Below are 25,200 nucleotides of genomic sequence, written 5' to 3'. Positions count from 1 at the left end.
CTTAAATGTGTGATTCCAGTGCAGTTTTCCAAGGCTTTCATAGCACTTAATTTGTTCTACATATTGCCATATAAAGTTGATAGGATTGAGGAGTTTGAAAAAAGGGAGGGAGGTGTTTCTGTGTGTTGTTAATGATGGGCTAAGACTAGGCTCTGACTTAGTGGAGCTTTGCGACCATAGATGCTAGAGATCTTCCTGATTGCATCCTTCCTTCAATAGTTCTCATTGTTGTGGCCTTGCCACCGGTGGCTGACAGCTCTCATACTCATTTGTCTTTCATCAGTGACTTATTCAGCTGGTAGAGGGACACCTTATTTGTTTCCTACTTATTTTTTTTGAAAAAATAATTCTTACTCAGCTCTACTGAGGGATATTTTAGTGGAGAAAACTCCTCCAGCTGTATGAAATAGCACGTCTTATTTTTTTATTTTCTGTCTCCTTACTCTTATTACTACTGTTTGATGTATTTTGTTTATTGTCTCTGCCTCCTCCTCCCCCCGACACACAAATACACACTAGATTGTAAGCTTTAGGTGCAAGGGTTTTGTTGGGTTCACCTCACTATTTCCAGTGTCTAGGTGCTCAGTAAGTTTTTGAATGAATGAATGTTCTACGTAGATTGAAAAAGGGAAGTTTGTAGGGCATTTCTTTCTTGGAAGCTTTCGCAGTCCAGTTGTGAAGGACATACACCTGAACTGGGTTTGTAAAGGAGACACCAGTTAAAGGAATCATTTAGAAGGAATGCATTAAAGATGATGTTGCAGATTGGTTCTCTGAGCTGTAATTTGCAGACTATTAGATGGAGAGTTTCATGGAGGAAGTTTACTAGAAAGTGATCTCTGGATCAACAACTGTGGGAGAGTGAAGGAAGGAGGACTGAATAGAGGGAGTCAGAGAACTGTGGTGCAGTGCATTGGGGACCTCTGCTCTTCCTATGGAAGGTCTGCAGCTAGGATGGTCCTGAATTGTCCCAAATTGGGGTGAGGTGCCAGGTCTTTACATCCATCCCTTAACCCTCATTGGCCAGTCATTGGCTGCAGGTTGACAGTGGGAAAGGAGGTATGACTTAAGGCAGGGAGGCTCCAGTGAGGGGACTCAGCTGAGACCTGTCAGCTGCCAACACTCCCAGCAGCTGGGCTATGAATGCTTTGGTCCCAAGGGAGGATCTGGGCAGCACACCACAATGTGCACTACAGATGAAGTAGGGGTTTGAGCTTCGAATGCATGAAAGCTTAATGCTACCAAATCATTCAGTTATCTCTAGTGTCAGGCAATTTGTTAGGTGCCGGAGGAAGGGTGGAGAGAAGAAAGATGGGAAGGATTTTTGATTTGGTGGAAATAGGAGATGGGTTTTAGATCTGCGAAATTTGGCATTGAGGTAGAAGTGCTCTGTAGATCATTAGAGATACGGTAGTAAAGCTCAAATAAAAGATAAGGACTAGAGGTGATGAGGAAATAGTTAAAACTACAAGGGTAACATATTACCTAGTAGATTAGCTCTTAGTTTGTGTTGTAATTTACTCTGAATATTATATTTTGATGTCTTAATATAACAATTTTGTTATAGTTTTGAAGAACGGAGTACTCTAAAGTATTTTGAGAAGGTGTTTTTAACGAGAATTACTGCTAAATCACTCTCTGTATAAATATGTCCCCAATTTCTCTAGGTTCTGGGAAGTTCTGGATTATTTAACAACCATGGACTCCAAATACAGCAGCAACAGCAAAGGAATCTCTCACTACATGAATACATGAGTATGGAATTGTTGCAAGAAGCTGGCGTCTCCATTCCCAAAGGACACGTGGCTAAGTCACCAGATGAGGCTTATGCAATTGCCAAAAAATTAGGTACTAAATTAAGAAAAACTTATACTATCTCGACATGGGATCTTTGATAAGATACGAACTTTACTTTTGGTTTAATAACAACTTCTGGCTTTTATTTTATATTTAAAAAATAAGTTTTATTAACGTAAAAGAGAAGGTGGAACTTATGATTTTTGGCATCCTAAAATTATTATGAGATTATTCTGTGCCCCGTAGTGCTGATAACTTAAGAATCAAAGCTTCAGGAAGCTGAAGTCCTGTTTTTTTTTTACATCTTTATTGGAGTATAATTGCTTCACAATGGTGTGTTAGTTTCTGCTTTATAACAAAGTGAATCAGTTATACATATACATATGTTCCCATATCTCTTCCCTCTTGTGTCTCCCTCCCTCCCACCCTCCCTATCCCACCCCTCCAGGCAGTCACAAAGCACCGAGCTGATCTCCGCTATGCGGCTGCTTCCCACTAGCTATCTACCTTACGTTTGGTAGTGTATATATGTCCATGCCTCTCTCTCGCTTTGTCACAGCTTACCCTTCCCCCTCCCCATATCCTCAAGTCCATTCTCTAGTAGGTCTGTGTCTTTATTCCTGTCTTACCCCTAGGTTCTTCATGACATTTTTTTTTTTCTTAAATTCCATATATGTGTGTTAGCATACGGTATTTGTCTTTCTCTTTCTGACTTATGAAGTCCTGTTTTTAGTTACAACTATGGGGAAGAAAATTCTGTCTGTGATGATTCTTCAGGGAAATGGTGACAGAAAATCTTACCTGTTTATGCGATTGTAAAGAGAGGTCCAGTATTTCTCCCGTCTTTTTTTTTGGACATGAAAAATAGAGAGCCAGAAGGGCGAAAAAAGAAGTTGAGCATTAGAATGTAAGCTCTATAAGAGCAGGGTTTGTTTGTCTTATTTTGTTCACTGATATATCCCAACCTCTTAGAAGAGGGCCTGACACTTAGGTAATCAATAAATGTTAATATCGTTAAATGAATTAAATAGTTGCCTATGTTTATTAGATTATTTTATTGATAACAGAAACAATAGGTTTTGTTAATTTGAATTTATATTAATCTTTTTATTAAAAAATAAATTTTGAGTTTGGAAAGTATGCTTCACTTTATATTTTTAAGGATTTAATAAGAGAACATGATAATGAGTAATGTAATAGCTATACACTGCATTTTCTTCGTAGTAGTATTTAAAATCCCACCAATTTTATGTAGATTACCAAAATTAATCTCTTTTGTATGTACATTTGATTAATATGGTTTTAAATGTGCTTTGGTGGAGACTTCTATTAGTTTTTCAAGAAAGATGTGGAACATTTTAAACTGTTTAAAATTGTAAAAGTCTTCATCTCTATTTGTACTTATTTGTTTCTAGAATGGGTTTTTCTTTCAAAAGTGAGAGCATGTAGAAGATCAGAAAGTTGTCATATATTATATGATATGTTTTTGAATGAGGTAGCCTTGATTTCCTTGACTTGGAAGCATGATTTTTTTTTTAAACATCTTTATTGGAGTATAATTGCTTTACAATGTTGTGTTAGTTTCTGCTGTATAACAAAGTGAATCAGCTATATGTATACATATATCCCCATATCCCCTCCCTCTTGCGTCTCCCTCCCACCCTCCCTATCCCACCACTCTAGGTGGTCACAAAGCACTGAGCTGTTCTCCCTGTGTGATGCAGCTGCTTCCCACTAGCTATCTGTTTTACATTTGGTAGTGTAAATATGTCAAGGAAGCATGATTTTTAATTTGCAGTTTTGTTTATTGTTAATCAGAGAAACAATTTTTTTTTTTTTAAGGACTGATGGTTTTATTTATTTAGTACAGAATCCCAGGAGTGAAACTGCTGGCTTGAAGGGCATATACATACTTACTTACTTTATTTATTTAACATCTTTATTGGAGTATAATTGCTTTACAATGGTATGTTAGTTTCTGCTTTATAACAAAGTGAATCAGCTATACATATACATATATCCCCATATCTCCTCCCTCTTGTGTCTCCCTCCCATTCTCCCTATCCCACCCCTGTAGGTGGTCACAAAGCACCGAGCTGATCCCCCTGTGCTAAATGGCCACTTCCCACTACCTGTCTATTTTACATTTGGTAGTGTATATATGTCCATGCCACTATCTCACTTCGTCCCAGCTTACCCTTCCCCCTCCCTGTGTCCTCAAGTCCATTCTCTATGTCTGTATCTTTATTCCTGTCCTGCCCCTAGGTTCTTCAGAACCATTTTTTTTTTTTTTAAGATTCCATATATATGTGTTAGCATATGGGATTTGTTTTTCTCTTTCTGACGTAATTCACTCGGTATGACAGTCTCTAGGTCTATCCACCTCACTACAAATAACTCAGTTTCGTTTCTTTTTATGGCTGAGTAGTATTCCATTGTATATATGTGCTACATCTTCTTTATCCATTCATCTGTCGATGGACACTTAGGTTGCTTCCATGTCCTGGCTGTTTAAGTAGTACTGCAATGAACATTGTGGTACATGACTCTTTTTGAATTATGGTTTTCTCAGGGTATATGCCCAGTAGTGGGATTGCTGGGTCATATGGTAGTTCTGTTTTTACTTTCCTAAGGAACCTCCATACTGTTCTCCATAGTGGCTGTATCAATTTACATTCCCATCAACAGTGCAAGAGGGTTCCATTTTCTCCACACCCTCGCCAGCATTTATTGTTTGTAGATTTTTTGATGATGACCATTCTGACCGGTGTGAGTCGATACCTCGTAGTTTTGATTTGCATTTCTCTAGTGATTAGTGATGTTGAGCATCCTTTCATATGTTTGTTGGCAATCTGTATATCTTCTTTGGAGAAATGTCTGTTTAGGTCTTCTGCCCATTTTTGGATTGGGTTGTTTGTTTTTTTGATATTGAACTGCATGAGCTTCTTGTAAATTTTGGAGATTAATCCTTTGTCAGTTGATTCATTTGCAAATATTTTCTCCCACTTTGAGGGTTGTCTTTTCATCTTGTTTATGTTTTCCTTTGCTGTGTAAAAGCTTTTAAGTTTCATTAGGTCCCATTTGTTTATTTTTGTTTTTATTTCCATTCCTCTAGGAGGTGGGTCAAAACGATCTTGCTGTGATTTACGTCATAGAGTGTTCTGCCTATGTTTTCCTCAAAGAGTTTTATAGTATCTGGCCTTACATTTAGATCTTTAATCCATTTTGAGTTTATTTTTTTGTATGGTGTTAGGGAGTTCTAATTTCATTCTTTTATTCGTAGCTGTCCAGTTTTCCCAGCACCACTTATTGAAGAGGCTGTCTTTTCTCCATTGTATATTCTTGCCTCCTTTATCAAAGATAAGGTGACACGTGTGTGTGTGTGTGTGTGTGTGTGTGTGTGTGTATCTCTGGGCTTTCTATCCTATTCCATTGATCTATATTTCTGTTTTTGTGCCAGTACCATACTGTCTTGATTACTGTAGCTTTGTAGTATAGTCTGAAGTTTGGGAGCCTGATTCCTCCAGCTCTGTTTTTCTTTCTCAAGATTGCTTTGGCTATTCGGGGTCTTTTGTGTTTCCATACAAATTGTGAAAATTTTTGTTCTAGTTCTGTGAAAAATGCCATTGGTGGTTTGATAGGGATTGCATTGAATCTGTAGATTGCTTGGGTAGTATAGTCATTTTCACAATGTTGATTCTTCCAGTCCAAGAACATGGTATATCTCTCCATCTATTTGTATCATCTTTAATTTCTTTCATCAGTGTCTTATAGTTCTCTGCATACAGGTCTTTTGTCTCCTTAGGTAGGTTTATTCCTAGGTATTTTATTCTTTTTGTTGCAGTGGTAAATGGGAGTGTTCCTTAATTTCACTTTCACATTATTCATCATTAGTGTATAGGAATGCAAGAGATTTCTGGGCATTAATTTTGTATCCTGCTACTTTACCAGATTCATTGATTAGCTCTAGTAGTTTTCTGGTAGCATCTTTAGGGTTCTCTATGTATAGTACCATGTCATCTGCACACAGTGACAGCTTTACTTCTCCTTTTCCGATTTGGATTCCTTTTATTTGTTTTTCTTCTCTGACTGCTGTGGAAACTTCCAAAGCTATGTTGAACAATAGTGGTGGGAGTGGACAACCTTGTCTTGTTCCTGATCTTAGAGGAAATGGTTTCTGTTTTTCACCATTGAGAATGATGTTGGCTGTGGGTTTGTCATATATGGCCTTTACTATGTTGAGGTAAGTTCCCTCTATGCCTACTTTCTGGAGGGTTTTTTTCATAAATGGGTGTTGAATTTTGTCGAAAGCTTAGGAAAACAATTCTTTTTATTCAGATTACAAGCAAGCTTCTTTTTATTCAGCAAAAGCCTTATGTAAATTCATAGTACTTTTGCTGAAATTTTTGTTAATTAATGGTGTCTTGTTGTTTGAACTTGTCCATGGTAAAAGATGTACCTCATTTTAACCTTTAAAATTCTATGTATGTTAGAGACTCTTAAGGGTCAAGACTTTAAGAAAACTCATAATTGTATTTCTGTAGTATTTCTTGCAAAGGCACTTTATTAACTACCTTCTTGAGATTCAGTCTTATATATATGACCTAAATGTTAATTTCTAAAGAAGACCCAGCTAAATAAGAAGGAAAATTTGGAAATGTAATTGAGAAAGTATAAGGTTTTCTTATGCTACCCTTCTATCCTTAAGGATGAATTTCAGACCCTTGACTTTGTTCTTTTATTTTGTTAGTTTAATCTCTTGAGTGATGCATATTTTGTTTACCAGTTCTTTCCTTCTTAATAATGCTGAAGGCATAAACTGTTTTTCATACCACTGATTAAAGGGCCTGATTTAATGAAGTCAGTGAAAGCTAGTATTTCTTTTTTTATTTCCAAATTATTATAATTGGTTTTCTTAATTAGTTTTCCATGTTTTCTCATTTAGTCAAATTTCACTGTTTTGTCAGAAAGAAATAATTTGTGTACAAACTTTTTCATAAAATGAGTAGGATTTATTCAGATGCCAGTTTCTTGATTTCTTTACTCATTGTAAAAATCTGTAATGATTTTTAGCTGTAGAAAAAGGAATAGTTAATATATATAGGATATACTGTAACTGTGAGTATTTCTGGCAAGTTCTCTGGAACCAGGACTTACAAGTAGTAAGGAGCAGGTAGGCAGCTCTGATTTTCAGCTCCTTGGAACAGAATGTATCTTGTTTATCTAGAAAGTGTGTCTTTGTCAAAGAAGGCTGCAAATGATGATTGTAGTATGGGAGTGGGATTAGTGACTAATAAGGACCTTTAAATCTAGAGGAGCAGAAATACTACTTTTTAAAAGATGTATTTCCTAGCTACTTTGAGGTTGTTGAGACAGTTGTTTTTTTTTTTGTGGTGAGTCATTAATATCAGAAGATATTGATTATGGGATATAATTGCACAGGGTGTGGTATGAGGTGCCCTAGAAATACACCTGGTTTTTTCCATCTAGCTAGCAATTCCCAGTGCTGACTTTGGCTAATTTTTGCTTCTCAGTTACTGCAAAATTCATAAAATGTTAATTCCCATTTATTTAAAAAGTCTTATCTCATCAAGCAATATACTAGGGCATAAATGCATTACAGGTGTGACAAACTTGCTTGTCGTTGTGGGTGGCAAGAGAAGCTGAGTTAACATGGAGACTGGGGCCACTGAGCCCTATAGCTGGTAATTCCTCCCAAAATAGCTCTGACCTCTTTCCCCAGGATTCCCTACAAATTCTGTCATTTTCTGTGTGTGTCATAATGTGACAAAAGTTGGAAAACACTGTCCTGGAGGCAAGTTTTACCTGCTGTGAATAACTGAAGTTAGGGATGGAAGAATGGTTAGAAAGAAATCTAATTCCAATATTTTAAAAGACTATATGAGTCCACAAATGAAGGTTGATGAGCTGGAAGATCATGGAGAAGTTTCTGGAATGGATTATCAAAGGGATGGTTGTTAAGCACAGAGAAATGAAGTAGTTATAATTTGGGGTCAGTTCTAAGAGCAGATTCCCACCTCCTTCTTGTAGTTACAAGAAAATATGATGTCAGTAAGGCATTTGGCAGAGTTCTTATGATTTCCCTATTGACTGTGGAAATATAGTTTGGATTCTAGTATAGTTAACATAGAATTTCTCTCTGGGTGAATAAACATGCAGAGGGTGTCAATTAATGAATGTCAGCCCAGAGGGAGATTTCTAATGGCATACAGTAGGACTTTGCCTTCTTTTTCCTTTTTCCAGTGTTTTATTAGATGACTGTAAATGAGGAATACTTACAACATTTGTGAATGACTAAAGCTAGGAGGGATGGGGAATATATTTTAAAGACAATCTTGGGATCCATAAACGATCTTGTCTGGCTAGAGCAAAGGGCGAAATCTAGCAAGACTGATTTGCTCATCGTTGTATCTACAACTCCAGTGCAGTGTCTGGTATGTAGATGTAACTGTTGACTGAATTAATGGAATTGAATAAAATCTTTGTTTTAGTCAGTTGTCCTCAGATTTATCTTTAATTCTTCTCCCTGTCTTGATAGTTGATGAGATTGTATGTCATTACTTTTTTTTGTTTTTCTTTTGTTGTGAAGGTCTTTTTTATTTTATTTTTAAAAAATTTATTTATTAATTTATTTAGGCTGTGTCAGGTCTTAGTTGAAGCACATGGACTTCTTAGTTATGGCATGTGAACTCTTAGTTGCGGCATGCACGCGGGATCTGGTTCCCTGGCCAGGGTGGACCACCAGGGAGGTCCCTGTGAAGGGCTTTTTTAGAAGGAATTTTTGAAGAATCATCTGTGCCCTTACGGAGTTTATTTTCTTAAAAAAAGAAAGTTGACGCTTTAGGGAAGAGCCTTCTTCTTATAAAATGTTTTTGAAAAATAGAGCTTCATTACTCTTACTTAATAGCTCAGTATGTTAAGTTCCTAGCTTAATTAATAGGAATGTTTGAATTTAGCCCAGCAGAGCACCAGTTTAACTGTTGTCCATTTTTACATTACATTTACGCTGTTTGGATTATAGGTATCCTTTTTGGAGATAAATGAATATTGCTGAAGTACTAGAAAACTGACTTGACAGGTAACCAGAAACAGGTAGAATGACTAGTGGCTGCTCCTTTTAGTTCGGGCATGAACTCTCTAATTTGCCATAGTCCCTGAGACTACTTGTTGTCTTCTCAGTAAGAAAATTATTGTTACTTTTAAGGAAATTTCTAAACTTTCTCTAATCTTCATCTAATATTAGTTGTGGCACTTGGGAATGGTGGGGACTATGGCAAATTGAAATGATGTCTTGTGTAAACAAGGCACTTGTGGTCAGTTCCAGTTGCAGGGCCCAGGATTTCCAGTTCTGTGTTTCTCAAGAGCAGTGGAAGATCTAGATTCATAAGAATTCTCTTGATTTCTAAATGTTCTTTTATTTATCATTCAGAAAATATTATGTGCTAGGAACCCTCCCAGGACCTTGCAAACATCAATGAACATAACAAAGATTCTGCCCTCCTGGAGTCTATATTTTAGTGGGGGAGCAAAACAAAAATGATAAACATGGGAAGATTATATGTTATGATTTGAAGGTGATGACTTCTATGGAAAAAAATGAGCGGGCTAAGGGGGATTGGTCATGGGTGGGCAGTTGGTAGTGTTAAGTAGGGTGATCAGGGTAAGTCTCATGGACAATTTAGACTTAAAGAAAAACTGGAAGGGAATGAGGACCTTTCCCAAACAGATACCTGGATGAAGAGTATTCAGGGAGAGAGGGAGCATCAGTGCCAAGTCCTAAAGGAAGGGAGGGACATGCCCAGGAACAGGAAGATTAGAGTTGCTGATGTGGGGTGAACAATGAAGAGGTCATGATACAAAGGGCAAGGGTGCTGGGGGATTACACAGGGCCTTGAGGCCATTGTAGGGACTGTGGCTTTAACTCTGAGTGAAGTGGGCATTCAGTGCAAGGTTTTAAGTAGAGGAGTTATATGCGCACTTTGGCTGCTGCTTTGAGAATATTCTTTTGGGGACAAGGGTAATCTAGGTGAGATGTAATGGTGGCTGGGACCAGGGCCTAAAATGGAGGTCATGAAGAGTGGTCAAGATTCTAGATACATTTTGAAGGTGGAACCACTATGATTTCATGACTGAATGGATGTGGAGTATGAGAAAGAGGGTTTTTTTTTAAAAGAAACTGCCTGGACTGATTCATAGGGCTGTCTTCTGACTTAAGTGTACATTTCCAGTGTGGACACATTTATATCATTAATTTTCTAAACGTTTTGTAGTAATTGTTTAAGTGTTAACTTTTGGTCATTTCTTATTTGTTTGATCACAAACTATTTGTTACCTCCTTGATCAGCTCTCGTTCAGCTTGGTATATGTGCATTAGAGAGTGGCCTTTCCCCAGTAGTAGAATTCCCATCTTTAGCCTATTCAGATACACATTTATGGAGTGGTGGTTATATCCCAGGAACTGCTTTGTGCTAGGGATACAACGAATAAGACAATGTCCTTAACCCTGACCTCAAAGGTTAATTGTTTTTCATAATGTAATATTGGTGTTACACTGCTAGTATGGGCAAAATACCATGAGAAGCGACATGAGGAGGCTTTGAAATTCTGCCTGTCTCGGGAGACAGAATGCCCCTCTAAGATGTATTGCTCTGGGTCATGAAGAGTAGTACCTAGGCTTAAACAGCTAGTTTGGTAATTTTCTTCAGCATGTTAGAAAGGGGAAGAAAAGAGAGAGACCAGTTTACCTGTTAAAGAAGAAAAATTCAGAGTATTTCTTAAAAAATGTTTTAAAGACTTAGAAGTGTAACATTCTAGAATCTTTTGATAAACATACCTTAACTCCTGATAGTCCTCTCACAACAGTACAGCTCACGAATGTATATTAAGAGGACTTTCTGTTAGTGGGACAATGTGAATTGGTATCAATAGTGGCACTTTCCGTGAAAGTCATGGTACATTTCTACTCAAAACAGCATTTATAACTCAAATTGTCATAGTGTAGTAAGTTTACATATCAATAGAGGGAAGAAATTGTTAGGAAGACATTTGACCCTCAATTTTGTACTTTTAGTACCTTGCAAAGTACTAGATATTTAAAGTATCAGGGAAAGGTAAAATTATTTTCAGTATGCTTTAAGAAATGGCTTAATATGAGTGGCTCATTTTTTTAAGTTTGTGGGTCTTTAGGTGGTGAATGTTTTAGTGTTCTAATCTAGAAAATATATATACATGGAATGCCTCCTTTTTTGACATTGTGGGTAAATGAGACTTTACTACATTTAATAACACTGCTTAATATGTATTTTTAATAACAAAATATTGTGTGTTGCATGCTGCTCCATGCTTTGTATCTAATAGAAGTGTTTTTCTTCTAGGTTCAAAAGATGTTGTGATAAAGGCACAAGTTTTAGCTGGTGGTAGAGGAAAAGGAACATTTGAAAGTGGCCTCAAAGGGGGAGTGAAGATAGTTTTCTCGTAAGTTATGTTTTACACATACAGACACCATTATTAAAGAAAACAATGTATATTTGTAAAAGATGCCCCTTATTATTGAATTGATAAAAATACTGAGATTTAAATATTAGATGAGGTAAGATTTTGGCTGTCATGTGCTTTTATTTTTCTCAGTTGGAGGAGAAAAGAGTTTGAGTTCTTTTTCTTATTTTAGTCCAGAAGAAGCAAAAGCTGTTTCCTCACAGATGATTGGGAGAAAGTTGTTTACCAAGCAAACAGGAGAAAAGGGCAGAATATGCAATCAAGTATTGGTTTGTGAGCGAAGATATCCCAGGAGAGAATACTACTTTGCTATTACAATGGAAAGGTCATTTCAAGTGAGTAATTGTAGACATGATACATTTAAGATGATCTTATTACATTCAAGTTCAAAAGTTGATTATTATTTCTATTTGTATGGGAAGGGTTAAAAAGGTATGGTCCATAATCTATTTGTATATGTCATGGGAACTATTTTTATGTCATTTTTAAAAACCAACATGATTAATGCCATCAGACTTAATACTATAATATTGTGGTAATAAAAACTGTAGGCAAAACCATGCTGAAATAAAATCCACAGAATTTCCAAATTGTTAATTTGCTAAGAGCAGCTTAAATCATTTCTGATTCACCTTTAGATTCCATAGACTGAGAAAATAATTTCTAGCACAGTAAGATATTCTAACCAAAGAGAAAGTCTCTGGAACCACTAAGAGAATGTGTATCCCTGGCCTCATCTTTTTCTTTTTCAACCTCTTCGTATTTTTGATAGTTTGCGGTTTGTTTCACAAGAGGATTTGATACTTGGTAAGTTCAAGGATGGCATTCAATAGGAAACAGTATGCTTCTAAGGAGCATAACCTTATTCTGCTCTGCTCTCTTTATGGAACTTAGAATGCTAGCAGTGAACTTAAGGCATCACATGAAGAGAAAATTCCTTCATAGACCTAGGGCTTGGAAAGGGCATTGACAGTGATTTTATGGTGTAATTATCTGGCTTTTTGAGTGCATTGGTTAACTTTTATGAGCTGAATCTGTGTAGTAACTAGCTTGTCTTTTGAAGCAGGCTGGGTACATATTTGGTAGCCCTAGTCAGGATTTGATGTAGAACATCACTAATTACGTAATTAGTAATGTAACAAAAATTTTAAGGGGTCATGAAAATGTTTTCTTATATAAAACAGCTTTTTTAAAAATAGCTATTTTCCATATTGTGATTTTTTTTTACAGTTCATTAAGTTTTCTTGTAATGTTTGAGTGATATTATAAAATATCTTTTGTAACTTTGAATTTTTATAAGAAAGTATTTTTAAGGTATAACACTAGATGGTAGTAAAAACCCACTCAGAATATAAGATTAAAGAACATTGTTTTGTTTGTAAGTGATGTCTTTACCTCTGTAGGTTTCTTTATGTGATAGAATTTAGTTTTGTAAGTTACTTTAGAAATCCCATGACAATAACCTTATATATTACAAATATTTGCAAAAATTATGTTTTTACAAATTCATTTATTTTCACTACATTTTCTTTTCCTTTTCATTGATGTTATATATCAACATCTATCATTTTGTTAGTTATTAATGTTTTTACTTTCTGTTATAGCCAGGAACAAGGTGTATGTGCCTGGACAGTTTGAGATATGAGTCCTGTAATATTGCACAGAGTAGCTCATCTTGATTAGAATAAATGTAGCAAACTGAATATGTGTTATTAAAGATATGAATGTAACACAGTGAATATATTGTATTAAAGATATGTTAAAGCATTAGGAAAAATGATCACATTTGAATTCATTTTAAGAACTTGAATTTTTGGAGAACTCTGAGTCTTATTAAGGAAAAATGTTTTTATTTCATTTGCACAAGTAATATATAGTTGTAATAATTCATGCTAAAAATTCAGTAGTACTAGTTGAACTATCTGGCCAAAGACATTATAATGTGCTTTGATGCTATCATATTAGGCCAATGTGGAGTTGGTTGGTGTTACTTTTGGGGTAAAAAGAACTATTTTGGGATTCCCTGTGGACAGGTTCCTATTAAACGACAAAAAATAAGTCGGCTATTTAAAAAGAAAAGCCCATTTTGATTGAATTAAAGTCATATGCTTAGGATTTAACTGATCTTTTTTTATTTTAATATGTGGGCTTAAAAAAAAAAACCTATTTATTTATTTATTTTTGGCTGCGTTGGGTCTTGATTGCTGTGTGCAGGCTTTCTCTAGTTGCAGTGAGCGGGGGCTACTCTTTGTTGCCGTGTGTGGGCTTCTCATTGCGGTGGCTTCTCTTGTTGAAGAGCACGTATGGTACGCGGGCTCAGTAGTTGTGGCGCACGGGCTTAGTTGCTCTGTGGCATGTGGGATCTTCCCGGACCAGGGCTCGAACCCGTGTCCCCTGAATTGGCAGGCAGATTCTTAACAACTGCGCCACCAGGGAAGTCGAGGACTTAATTGATCTTTAAAAATTGCTTTTGTTGCTTATCTGTTTTCAGAAGATGAATCATAAACTCTACTGGTATTCTTTGTATGTATTGCATTAGGAAGCCTGGGCAGATATGTACCATGGGGTTGACATGCCAAAAAAAAAAATCAATTTAAATTCCTATTCTGTGTTTTGGTACTTTTTAAAAATCAGATTTCTTAACATTTTCCCAGTGCCTGTTGGGAACTTCTGGACTGAGACAAATCTGATTTAACAAATCACATTTGCTGCTTTATTTTCCTAGTAAAACATTGCAATCTACTGTAAATGAATGGTACGTTTAACTGTGTCAGTCTTTTACTTTGCTTGGATTAAATATAAAATGTGCCGTGAGAATTCCAAATTTTATTTTCCATACTTTTCTTAAAAAGAGATACTTATTTTAAGTGGCCTCTTTGTCATATGATTTTAAATTCAAATCCATTTTAAGGCAAAACCTTTTGTAAGACCAACAAGAAAAGAGGAATTTAGGTTAAGAAGGTGAAAATAGCATTATTAATTTATTTGAAATTACAGTTCTTTGCTAGAACTTAAATTGTTCTGAAAGCTTATTACTAAGATTTAAAAGTTAAAACCAAATCATTTAAACAGAAGCACCAGTTCATTCAGCAGTCATGATCATATGCAAAACTACAGTCATTGTTTTAACTGATCTCTATTTTATTTACCTATGTAAGCTTTCTTCTGACTAATTGGCTATAAATTTTGGGGTTTCTTTCTAGTTGGTCAGGGAATTAGTACAAAGAGAATCTGTTCACTTTCTTTTATATATTTATTATTTCATATGTATTTTTTTTAGACTTTTCTCTAACTTATAGCGAACTCTTGGAGATCTAATCATTACTTTAGTGAGAAACGTTTTTCCCCCAGTAGTGCTGCCTTTTATGTGGCTCTTCACTTCTCTTATCAGTAGATATGAAAAGAAAAGGACAGTAAAACTAGAATAAAATGTTCAAATACTTTAAAAGTTTGTTGATTCTACCTTTTCAGTTGAATAAAATTGTATTTGGGGGTTATCTGTAGATTCATTTACTTATATTTTACTTCAGTAGCATGACAGTAGATTCATTTATCTATATTTTACTTTAATAGCATGATAGTAGTTGATAGATTCTTCTTAAATCTGAGTTTTTTCCTCTCTCTTTAGATCTCTTTAAAAGCTTATAATTTTGAATTGCCTTTCTAGGGGAAAATGAAGAATACCTTTTCATTTGAAGTTTATAGAGAAAGTAAAAATTAGACTTTAATTTCAAACATTTCCCTTGACTTAAGCTTGCCATTGTTCTCTTCTTTAGTCTCAGAAACGCACAATGAATTCTTCTATTAAATATTTTTTGTGTTTGTTGCCGTGAGCTCTGACACCAAGTAACCAGAATTGAGCCAGACTTCACAGGTTAGGGGCACAGTCCTCCACATGACTGCCCTCACTTCAGACATCAGCCTCAAGTTTGGGGGTCCCCAGGTCACCCTCACTTCTGACGAGCTGGCAACAAGTTTGGGAATTCCTAGTACCCCTCAGGTTTCATAATTTGCTAGAATGACTCACAGAACTTAGGAAAATACTACACTTGTGATTACAGTTTTACTATTGCCAAAGGATACAAATCAGAACCAGCAAAATGGACAGATGATGCATAGGGCAAGGTCTGGGAGAGTCCCAAGCATAAAGTTTCCATTTGCTTCAGGGATGTGTCACCCTCCTGACATATTGATATGTGACAATACACAGAATATTGGCAAACACAAATGCCCACTGAGTTTCTAGTCGAGTTGTTTTTATTTTTTAAATTATGGTCAAAACATAGAATATGAAATTTACTATCTTTAACAGCTTTTATGTGTACAGTACAATAATGTGAACTTTGTGCATATTGTTGTACAACAGATCAAGGACATTTTCCATCTTGTGAAACTGAAACTCTGTATCCATTGAAAAACACCTTCCCCTTTATCCCTTCCTTCAACTCCTGGCAGCCACCATTCTTTCTGTTTGTAAGATTTTGATTATTTTAGATACCTCATATCAGTGGAATCATGCAGTATTTGTCTTTTTGTGATTGGTTTATTTTGCTTATCATAACGTCCTCAAGGTTCATCTATGTTGTAGCATATGTCAAGATTTCTTTACTTTTAAAGGCTGAATAATATTCCACTGTATGTATGTACATTATTTTCTTTATCTTTCATCTGTTGGTGGACATCCAGGTTTCTTCTGCCTCTTGGCTATTATGAATAATGTTGCAGTTAACATGGGCATGGAAGTATCTATTTGAGGTTCTGTTTTCAGTTTTTTTGATATATACCCAGAAGTAGGATTGCTGGATTGTATATTGAAGTTTTTGAGGAACCTCCATACTGTTCTCTACAGTGAGTCCACTATTTTACATTTCTACCAACAGGGTACAAGAGTTCCATTTTCTCCACTTTCTCACAAACACTGTTATTATTATTGACAGAAATTATCCTGATGGGTATGAGGTTATATTGTGGTTTTGATATGCATTTCCCCAATGATTAATAATATTGAGTACCCTTTCACATGCTTGTTGGCCATTTGTATGTTGTTATGGATTGAATGTTTATGTCTCCCCCAGAATTCATATATTGAAGCCCTAACTGCCAATGTCATGGAACTGTGTAACTGGAAGAGTTTTGAGGTGCATGCTAGAAAAAGCTGAGATTGCCATGAAAGGACTTTTAAAGTTGATTCTGGTGAGGACTCAGAAAGAAAAAAGTAGAGATACAGAGAAAGCTTCCATCTTCTTAGAGATTATATAAATAATCATGAACAGAATGTTGGTAGAAGTATGGATGGTAAAGACCATTCTGGTGAGGGCTCAGAAATGAAGAACATGTCTTCAGATGATGCAAAAAAGATGATCCTTGTTGTAAAGTGGCAAAGAATTTGACTGAATTGTATTCATGTTCCAGTGTTTTGTGGAAGGTAGAACTTGGGAGTGATGATATTAAATATTTAGCTGAGGAGATTTTTTAACAGATTTATTAATTTTTAAATTTTTGGCTGCTTTCGGTCTTCGTTGCTGTGCATGGGCTTTCTCTAGTTGCGGCGAGTGGGGGCTACTCTTCATTGCGGTGCACAGGCTTCTCATTACGGTGGCTCCTCTTGTTGCAGAGCACTGGCTCTAGGGGCGCAGGCTTCAGTAGTTCTGGTGTGCAGGCTCAGTAGTTGTGGCTCGCGGGGTCTGGAGTGTGGGCTTAGTTGTGCCGCGGCACGTGGGATCTTCCCGGACCAGGGCTCGAACCCATATCCCCTACATTGGCAGGTGGATTCTTAACCACTGTGCCACAAGGGAAGTCCCAGCTGAGGAGATTTCTAAGCAAAGTATTGAAGGGGTGGCTTCATTTCTCCTTACTGCTTATAGTAAAACTTGAGAAGAGAGAAATGAATTGAAGAAGGAATTATTAAGCAAAAAGGAATCAGAATTTAAACGTTTGGAAAATTCTCACCCTGCCTATATTGCAAAAAACTAGAAAGCTATTTGGAAGATAATTATGAAGGGTGTGGCTGAAGAACCATTTGATGAGGAGATTAGTATGGGTGTGAACCATGAATTGTGAGAAATAAATGTCTGTTGTTTAAGCCACCCAGTCTGGTATTTTGTTATAGCATCCTAAGCTAAGATGTGTATTTCCTTTGGAGAAATGTCTATTCAAGTCTTTTGCCGATTTTTAAATTGGGTTGTTTCATTTTCTGGTTGAGTTGTAGTTCTTTATATATTCTGAATATTAATCTCACACATACAGTTTGCATATATTTTCTCCCACTCTCTAGGTTGCCTTTTTGTTGATTGTTTCTTCTGCTGTGTAGAAGTTTTTAAGTTTGATATAGTCCCATTTGTATAGTTTGCTTTTGTTGCCTGTGATTTTCTCTTATTCAAGAAATTATTGCCAAATCCCATGTCATGAATCTTTTCCCCTGTGTTTTCTAGGAGTTTTACAGTTTTAGGTCTTACATTTAAGTCTTTCATCCATTTTGAGATAATTTTTGTATATGTATAAGGTAAGGGTCTAACTTCATTATTATGCATGTGGTATCTAGTTTCCCTAATACCATTTGTTGAAGAGCCTGTCCTTTCCCCATTGTGTAGCCTTGGTACCTTTGGAAGACCATTTGACCATATATATGAGGATTTATTTCTGGGTTCTCTATTCTGTTCCATTGAGGTCTGTCTTTATTGTCAGAACCATACTGTTTTGATTACTATAGCTTTGTAATATGTTTTGAAATCAGGAAGTAAGAGGCCTCCAGCTTTGTTTTTCTTTCTCAAGATATTTTGGTTATTCAGGGTCCTATGAGATTCCATGTGAATTTTAGGATTTTTTCCCCCTATTTTTGCAAAAAAATGGACAGTGGAAAAAAGATTGTATTGGGGAAAAAATACCATTAGGATTTTAATAGGGATTGCATGGAATCTGTAGATTGCTTTGCGTAGTATTGAACATTCTAATAATATTAAGTCTTCCAATCCATGAACACAGGATGTTTACTTATTTGTGTCTTCTTCAGTTTCATTCAGCGTTGTTTTGTAGTTTTTAGTGTACAAGTCTTTTGTCTCCTTGGTTAAGTTTATTCCTAACTATTTTATTCTTTTTGACTCTATTATATCAATAAATTGGATCATTGTCTTAATTTCCTTTTTAGATTGTTCATTGTCAGTGTATAGGGATGCAAGGCATATTTGTGTGTTGATTTTGTGCTGTAACTTTGCTGAACTCATTTATTCTTAGCCAGTTTTTGGGGGGATTCTTGAGAGTTTTGTATATGCATGATATATCATCTGTGAACAGAGATAATTTTATTTCTTCCTTTCCTATTTGGGTGCTTTCTGTTTCTTTCTCTTGTCTGGTTGCTCTAGCTAGGACTTCCAATACTATATTGGATAAAATGGTGAGAATGGGCATCCTTGCCTTTTTCCTAATCTTAGAAGGCAAGCTTTTAGTTGTTCACCATTGAATATGATGTTGGTTGTAGGCTTTTCATCTGTGGCCTTTATTATGTTGATGTAGTCCTTCTCTTCCTAGTTTGTTGAGTGTTTTTATGAAAGGGTGTTGAATTTTTTCAAATGCTTTTTCTGCAGCAATTGAGATGGTCATGTGGTTTTTTTGACCTTGATTCTATTAATGTGGTGTGGTACACTGATTGATTTTCCTATGTTGAACCATCCTTGCATTCCAGGAATAAACCCCCTTTGATCATGATATATAATCCTTTTAATGTGTTATTGAATTTGGTAGGCTAGTATTTTGTTAAGAGTTTTTGCATCAATATTCATCAGGGGTATTGGTCAGTAGTTTTCCTGTAGTATCTTTGTCTGATGTTGTAACAGGGTAACGCTAGCCTCATGGAATGAGTTTGGCAGTGTTCCCTCCTCTTCAGTTTTCTTTTTTTTGGGAATAGTTTGAGAAAGATTGGTGGAATTCTTCAGTGAAGCCATCTCGTCCTGGGCTTTTCTTTGTCGGGAGGTTTTTGATTACTCATTCAATCTCCTTGTTATAGCTCTGTTCAGATTTTTTATTTCTCCATGGCTCAGTCTTGCTAGATTGTATGTTTCTAGGGATTTATTTCTTCTAGGTTACCCAATTTGTTGGTGTTTGATTGTTCATAGTAGTCTCTTATGGTCCTTTTCACTTCTGTGGCATCAGTTGTAATGTCTCCTCTTTCACTACTGATTTTTGTTATTTGAATCTTTTCTATTTTTCTTAGTCTAGCTAATGGTTAGTCAATTTTGTTGATCTTTTTAACAAACCAACTCTTAGTTTTGCTAATTTTTTTCTGTTTTTTAAAAAATTTTCTATTTCATATGTTTCTGCTTTAATCTTTATTATTTCCTTCCTTTTGCTAACATTGGGTTCAGTTTGTTCTTCTTTTTCTACTTCCTTGAGTTGTTAAAAAGAAAGCCATGAGTTGGGTGCTTTCCTCCAGCTTTGGTGAGCTGTGTTGGCTTCTGTCTATAGTATTACAAGTTCTCTGGTGCTGTCACAAGCTGCTGAGCTTTATTTTGTTCTCAGTGCCTCTCCCCCACAAGACATTCAGAGTTTGCAGGTTCCCTGTTAGCCCTCCAAGTCAGGTGAGACAGAAACCAGTTCCTTGGACAGACCCCTGAAAAGCAGAAATGTTAGATGCACATTTCACTCTTCTCTTTCCCTCCCAAGGGGGAAGCCCCACACTGGGCTATTTCTCGGATATTGAGCTGTGTTGGCTTGGGGGAGGGGCTCACTTAGATGAAATAAAATGACTTTTCTTACCCATTTCCTTGCAGTTGAACTTGCTTGGAGTACTGCAACTTCTTAACTGTTTTCTGGTTTTCTCTAATAGGCATTTGGGGTCATATATTGTTGTTGTTAAGTTGGTGTTTCTGTGGGAGAGCAAAATCTGGGGCTTTCTTTTCCACCATCTTGCTGACCCTGATGTCCAGAGTATTTTTGGGTAGTGGCAGTGGGGGTGTGCAGGGGTTATGAAGTAGGAATGATTGACTGAATCATTGCCCACTAAGTTAAACTTAATCTCCAGGCCTCCTTCCCTCTTGGAAGTGTAGGCTAATATCATGTGGCTCAAAGCTCCAGCCTTCTAATCACATCATTAGTCTTTCTGACCTGGTCAGTGCCCACCTGAGTCATCTCCTTTGTATTATCTAGGGGTCCATTGTGAGTCACCTCATTAACATAAACTCTCAGATGTAGGGGAGGGTTTAGAAGTTGCCTCCCATGCACTGGGGACAAAGGCCAGCCAAATTCTTTATTACACATGTATATTGAAATCTAGTCAGGCAGTATAAAATTTAAAAAGTACAAAGATGTACAGGGAAATACAAATCTTCCACCCATCCTTGTTCCTCAACCACCCAGTTTTTCTCCTGGAGGGCTGATACTTAAATCTTTTTTTGCCTAAATAACAGTTAACTCTCTTTAAAAAATAATAAATTCCACCACCACCACCACCACCACCCTGCCTCCCCCACCCTGGTCCCTTTGGCTATTGCCATATTTTGAGGATTTGAAGGACTGTATTGTTCTCCAAACAGTAATGAATATAATATTATTCCTTTACATTATACCTTGAAATGAATTTGTTACTGAAACACTTAGGTACTGGGATAGAAAAGTGAAATTAGTCTTTTGAGGTTTTTTTTTTTCTGGATTAAGAATAATATATTCACTGTAGAAATTTTTTTTGAAATAGTGACACACAAAATAACAAAAGTCTTACGATTTAATGTTTAATTTCTTATCTTTTTTCTGCTTGTGTGAATAGTGGGAGGGTGCATGTTTAAGCACACTTTATGTTAAAAAAAACACAGTTGAGAATAGAATCGAAGGTTTTGTATCATTTTTTCCTAGATTACACTGCTGAGATCATTTTCCTTTCCAGATGCATTAAATAATCTTTAGTAGCATGGTTTTACCATTTCCTTGTTTTTACATGTTAAGATTATTTCTGGTTTTGTGCATAAATTAGCAAATCTATTAGATAATTTTACTTTGTTTTTTCTTGATTGATTTTAGAAGACTTAAAAGTTAACTTAATTGTTTGGTATTTATCATCTTACCTTCTTATATTGCTCATGATAATAGCCAGAGCTATTCTTTCAAGGTAGGTAGCTTTCTTTTTTACTGACTTCTAGTAGGGCTAGCGCTTATAAAATCAGGACCTTTTGTTCGTTAGGCTTTCCCTATTAAATATCAGTAAACTGTTATATGATTTTTTTAATGTTCTTTAAACAATACTTTAATGTCCCTTCAGTTCTTGTGAAAAATGCATAGGTTATATTTCACATATGTATATGATTATATTAAGTTGTTTGGTATACATTTGTATCTGTTTTTAATCTTTTTCCCTCACAGGTGAGCCATTGTCTTCCTCTTCCTTTTCACTTCTTTTCCATTATTTCAGTTGAACACTTAGGGGGGGCATTGTGCAGGTGATGCAAGGATAAATTCTCAAGGGAATTTAAAAATAGTGGGGAGTGATAGATGTATAAGTCTATAGTGTACACAAATAGATTTTAAGATTTTATTGACGGTTCCAAAATAAAATCTAGATATTTTGGCTGTTTCCCCTCCTGCTAGGGTCCTGTATTGATAGGAAGTTCTCAAGGTGGTGTCAACATTGAAGATGTTGCTGCTGAGACTCCTGAGGCCATAGTTAAAGAACCTATTGATATTGTAGAAGGCATCAAAAAGGAACAAGCTGTTCGGGTATGTTGTACTCCGAAACATTTCTAGCTTTTGATTGGATAATTACAACCCTTAAAGAGAATTAACTGTGTAAGTGAAGTGATTGACAAAACTTCTTAAAAAATTTTTTTGAGTGTCAAGGCATGTTAACATGTAGTTTGAAATTGCAACTTTTTAGAAGTATCTAAAGCGTTTTTCTTCATATCCTTCATAAATATTTTACTATGTATCTTTAAAAGATAAGGATTCTTTTAAAATAGCCACTATACCATTCCATCCCTAGTAAAACTAACAATAACTTCTTAATATCATCACTTACCCAGTCATTCAAATTCCCTAATTGTCTCAATTTTTTTTTTTCTTTTACAGTTTGAGTTGGGATCCACATAAGTTCTTTCATTGTGGTTGGTTAATAGGTCTCATAGGTCTTCTTCTAGTTTATAGGTTTCCTTTCCCTCACTTTCTTCATCCATTTTCTTTCACTTTGTTGAAGAACCTGGGTTAATTATACTTTATTGTTTTTCACAGTCTGGATTTTACATCCCCATGGTGGCATTTAACATGTCCTATCCCCCCTTTATTTCCTGTAAGTTGTATGGAATGGGAGGGACACTGTCTCATATATCCCTACGATAGATCAGTGATTTTATTTTGGGGGGGTTTTATGGACGCTTTTAAGAATCTGTTTAAAGCTGTGGACTTTCTCTCAGTGTATGTACACACTCGGTAAATTTTGCCTACAGTTTCACTAGTTTTCTGTACCATCCTTCTTGTGTGCCTCTTCCTCCCATTCGATTCCCACCCCACCCAAAAAAAGCCCCCCAAAAGAAAAACTTAACCATGAAGTTTAGTATTATGGCCTGTGAGAGTTGCTTGTTAATGTTTGTAATACTGCTAATTAAATTGTTTGGCTTATATATAAAAAATGAGTGACCCATCTTAAAAAGAAGTTTGAATATTAAAGTTTGAATGAAATTAACATCTCTTAATAGGAAACTGTCAAAAGAAGCTTATGGTATCGAAGTACAGTAGAGCAGGAACTTTGACTGATACAAAGATTTCCCTGCTAAAGCATGAAGAAAGTCATTTAGGCAAGTGAATGGTATAAATGTTTAAAGGGGACAGAGATTTGATTCATTAGGTAGTTATGTGAGAGTGATGACTAGAGACTTAAATTTAAATGAGAAAGAAAACACTTGGTTTACAAGAATACTTGAAGGAATAATCTACTAAGATTGTACCTTTTTGAGTGATGGGTGAACAGAAATAGTTCCCAGCACAGTGCTAGACAAACTAATTTCATACTGGGCTGATCAGAATTCTTTTGTAATTCTCAGGTGTTTACATTTAAAACAGTAGATTGTAACCTAGTGAAAATCTTTCTAAATGAAATGGTACTTTATTTCTCATCATTCTTTTTTTTGAAATGTTTTAACCCAAAATTACATTTCTTAGTTTGATCATCCACTTTATTTTCATTTGATTATTTGCATTTGTCTTCTTGCAAGAATCACATTCACTTTCAAAGAGTTTAATATTTTCTGTTATTGAAAGTCAGATATATTGTAGCCTTAGATAGCAATTGGAAGAGAGGAAAAAACTACTCCATAGGTTTCCTGATCAGCTGCAACAGTTAGGATAAAAAAAGAGACATGTGGCTTCCATACCAGTGGTTCAGAATTGCTTATACAACTTTAAAATATTATGGAGTTTTGGTCCACTATAGAACTTGTGAACCACAACTTCTGGGTTGAGACCTTGGTGTATGCATTTTTAAAAAAGCTCTTCAGGGCTTCCCTGAAGAGCACAGTGGATAAGAATCTGCCTGCCAATGCAGGGGATACAGTTTCGATCCCTGGCCCGGGAAGATCCCACATGCCGCAGAACAACTAAGCCCACGCGCCTAGAGCCCGTGCTCCGCAACAAGAGAAGCCACCGCAATGAGAAGCCCGTGCACTGCAACGAAGAGTAGCCCCTGCTCGCCACAACTAGAGAAAGCCCATGTGCAGCAACGGAGACCCAACACAGCCAAAAATAAATAAATAAATAAATAAAAATTGAAAGGAAAAAAAAAGCTCTTCAGGTATATTTAGGGAGGAATCTCTGCTCAAGACTGTAAACTTTTCTACTAGATTAGAAGCTTAAGTACCTGTATATCTTTTGAATCTAGCATGTATTAGGTGTTCAGTAGATTTTTGAATGAATGGGATAATACTTGTTTGACTGGATGTGTCTTCATTGCTTGGTAGACACTCTTCATAAATTACCTAAAAGGTAAAATAGGGTGAGTTAATATTTTGGCCATTGGACCATTTGGATTATCAGTCTGCCTTTTATATGTAGTTTTAATAAAATATAAGTCTCTATTTTCAGTTTAGGTTGGCCATAAAGCTTAGTGGTAGTATGGAGGCTATGGAATAACACAGGAACAGGAATTGAGGCGAATGACAAGTCATTTGACCTCTCTGAATCTCTTTCTTTTTTTTTTTTTTTTGCGGTACGCGGGCCTCTCACTGTTGTGGTCCCTCCCATTGTGGAGCAAAGGCTCCGGACGCGCAGGCTCAGCGACCATGGCTCACGGGCCCAGGCGCTCTGCTGCATGTGGGATCTTCCCGGACCGGGGCACGAACCCGTGTCCCCTGCATCGGCAGGCAAACTCTCAGCCACTGCGCCACCAGGGAAGCCCTGAATCTCTTTCTTTGTAAAATGGGCATACTACCTGCTTTGTGAGGATTTTGAATAAAAACTTTTGTTTAACCATTTAGTGATAGTAGATGCTATTTTAGTGATTAATGTTTGACCGTAAATGAGTCATGTTTATTATTTAAATGATAAACTACAAGGTTTTTTATTTGTAATAATTTAATGTTGATTGGATGTATACAGCATTCCTATAATAAAGAGACAAATTAATTTCAGCTTGCACAGAAGATGGGATTTCCAGCCAATATTGTGGATTCTGCAGCAGAAAACATGATCAAGCTTTACAACCTTTTTCTGAAATATGATGCAACCATGGTAGAAATAAATCCAATGGTAGAGGATTCAGACGGAGCTGGTAAAGTATCTTTTATCAAACATTGATTGTCTGTTTATCCACTTATCATATTCTTCACCGAGGAAGTTGAACTCATAAGGAAGTGAACTCATTTCTATGTAGAAGCTTATTTTATAATGAAAAGAGTGAATGTGAACAAATATTAAAGAGAC

General features: G+C 36.1%; 1 protein-coding gene across 3 annotated transcripts in view; it reads left to right on the top strand.

The window, feature by feature from the left end:
• The window catches only part of SUCLA2 (succinate-CoA ligase ADP-forming subunit beta), a 48,551-nt gene that overhangs the window by 5,488 nt on the left and 17,863 nt on the right, over window positions 1–25,200 (top strand). For 2 of the 3 annotated variants that reach the window (XM_027116281.1, XM_027116283.1), the window contains exons 2-6: window positions 1,668–1,848; window positions 11,193–11,292; window positions 11,486–11,648; window positions 21,883–22,011; window positions 24,910–25,048. In XM_027116281.1, coding sequence (XP_026972082.1) covers window positions 1,668–1,848; window positions 11,193–11,292; window positions 11,486–11,648; window positions 21,883–22,011; window positions 24,910–25,048 — 712 coding nt within the window. The remainder of the gene's footprint in view (window positions 1–1,667; window positions 1,849–11,192; window positions 11,293–11,485; window positions 11,649–21,882; window positions 22,012–24,909; window positions 25,049–25,200) is intronic. The other variant, XM_027116282.1, reaches the window with a different exon arrangement.

The sequence above is a fragment of the Aethalodelphis obliquidens genome, unplaced genomic scaffold (genome assembly GCF_003676395.1).
Source record: "Aethalodelphis obliquidens isolate GAN/ISIS:26980383/991018 unplaced genomic scaffold, ASM367639v1 scaffold16, whole genome shotgun sequence".
Lineage (NCBI taxonomy): Eukaryota > Metazoa > Chordata > Mammalia > Artiodactyla > Delphinidae > Aethalodelphis > Aethalodelphis obliquidens.
The sequence above is the reverse complement of the archived record's forward strand: the minus strand, read 5'-3'. Positions and strand labels throughout refer to the sequence as shown.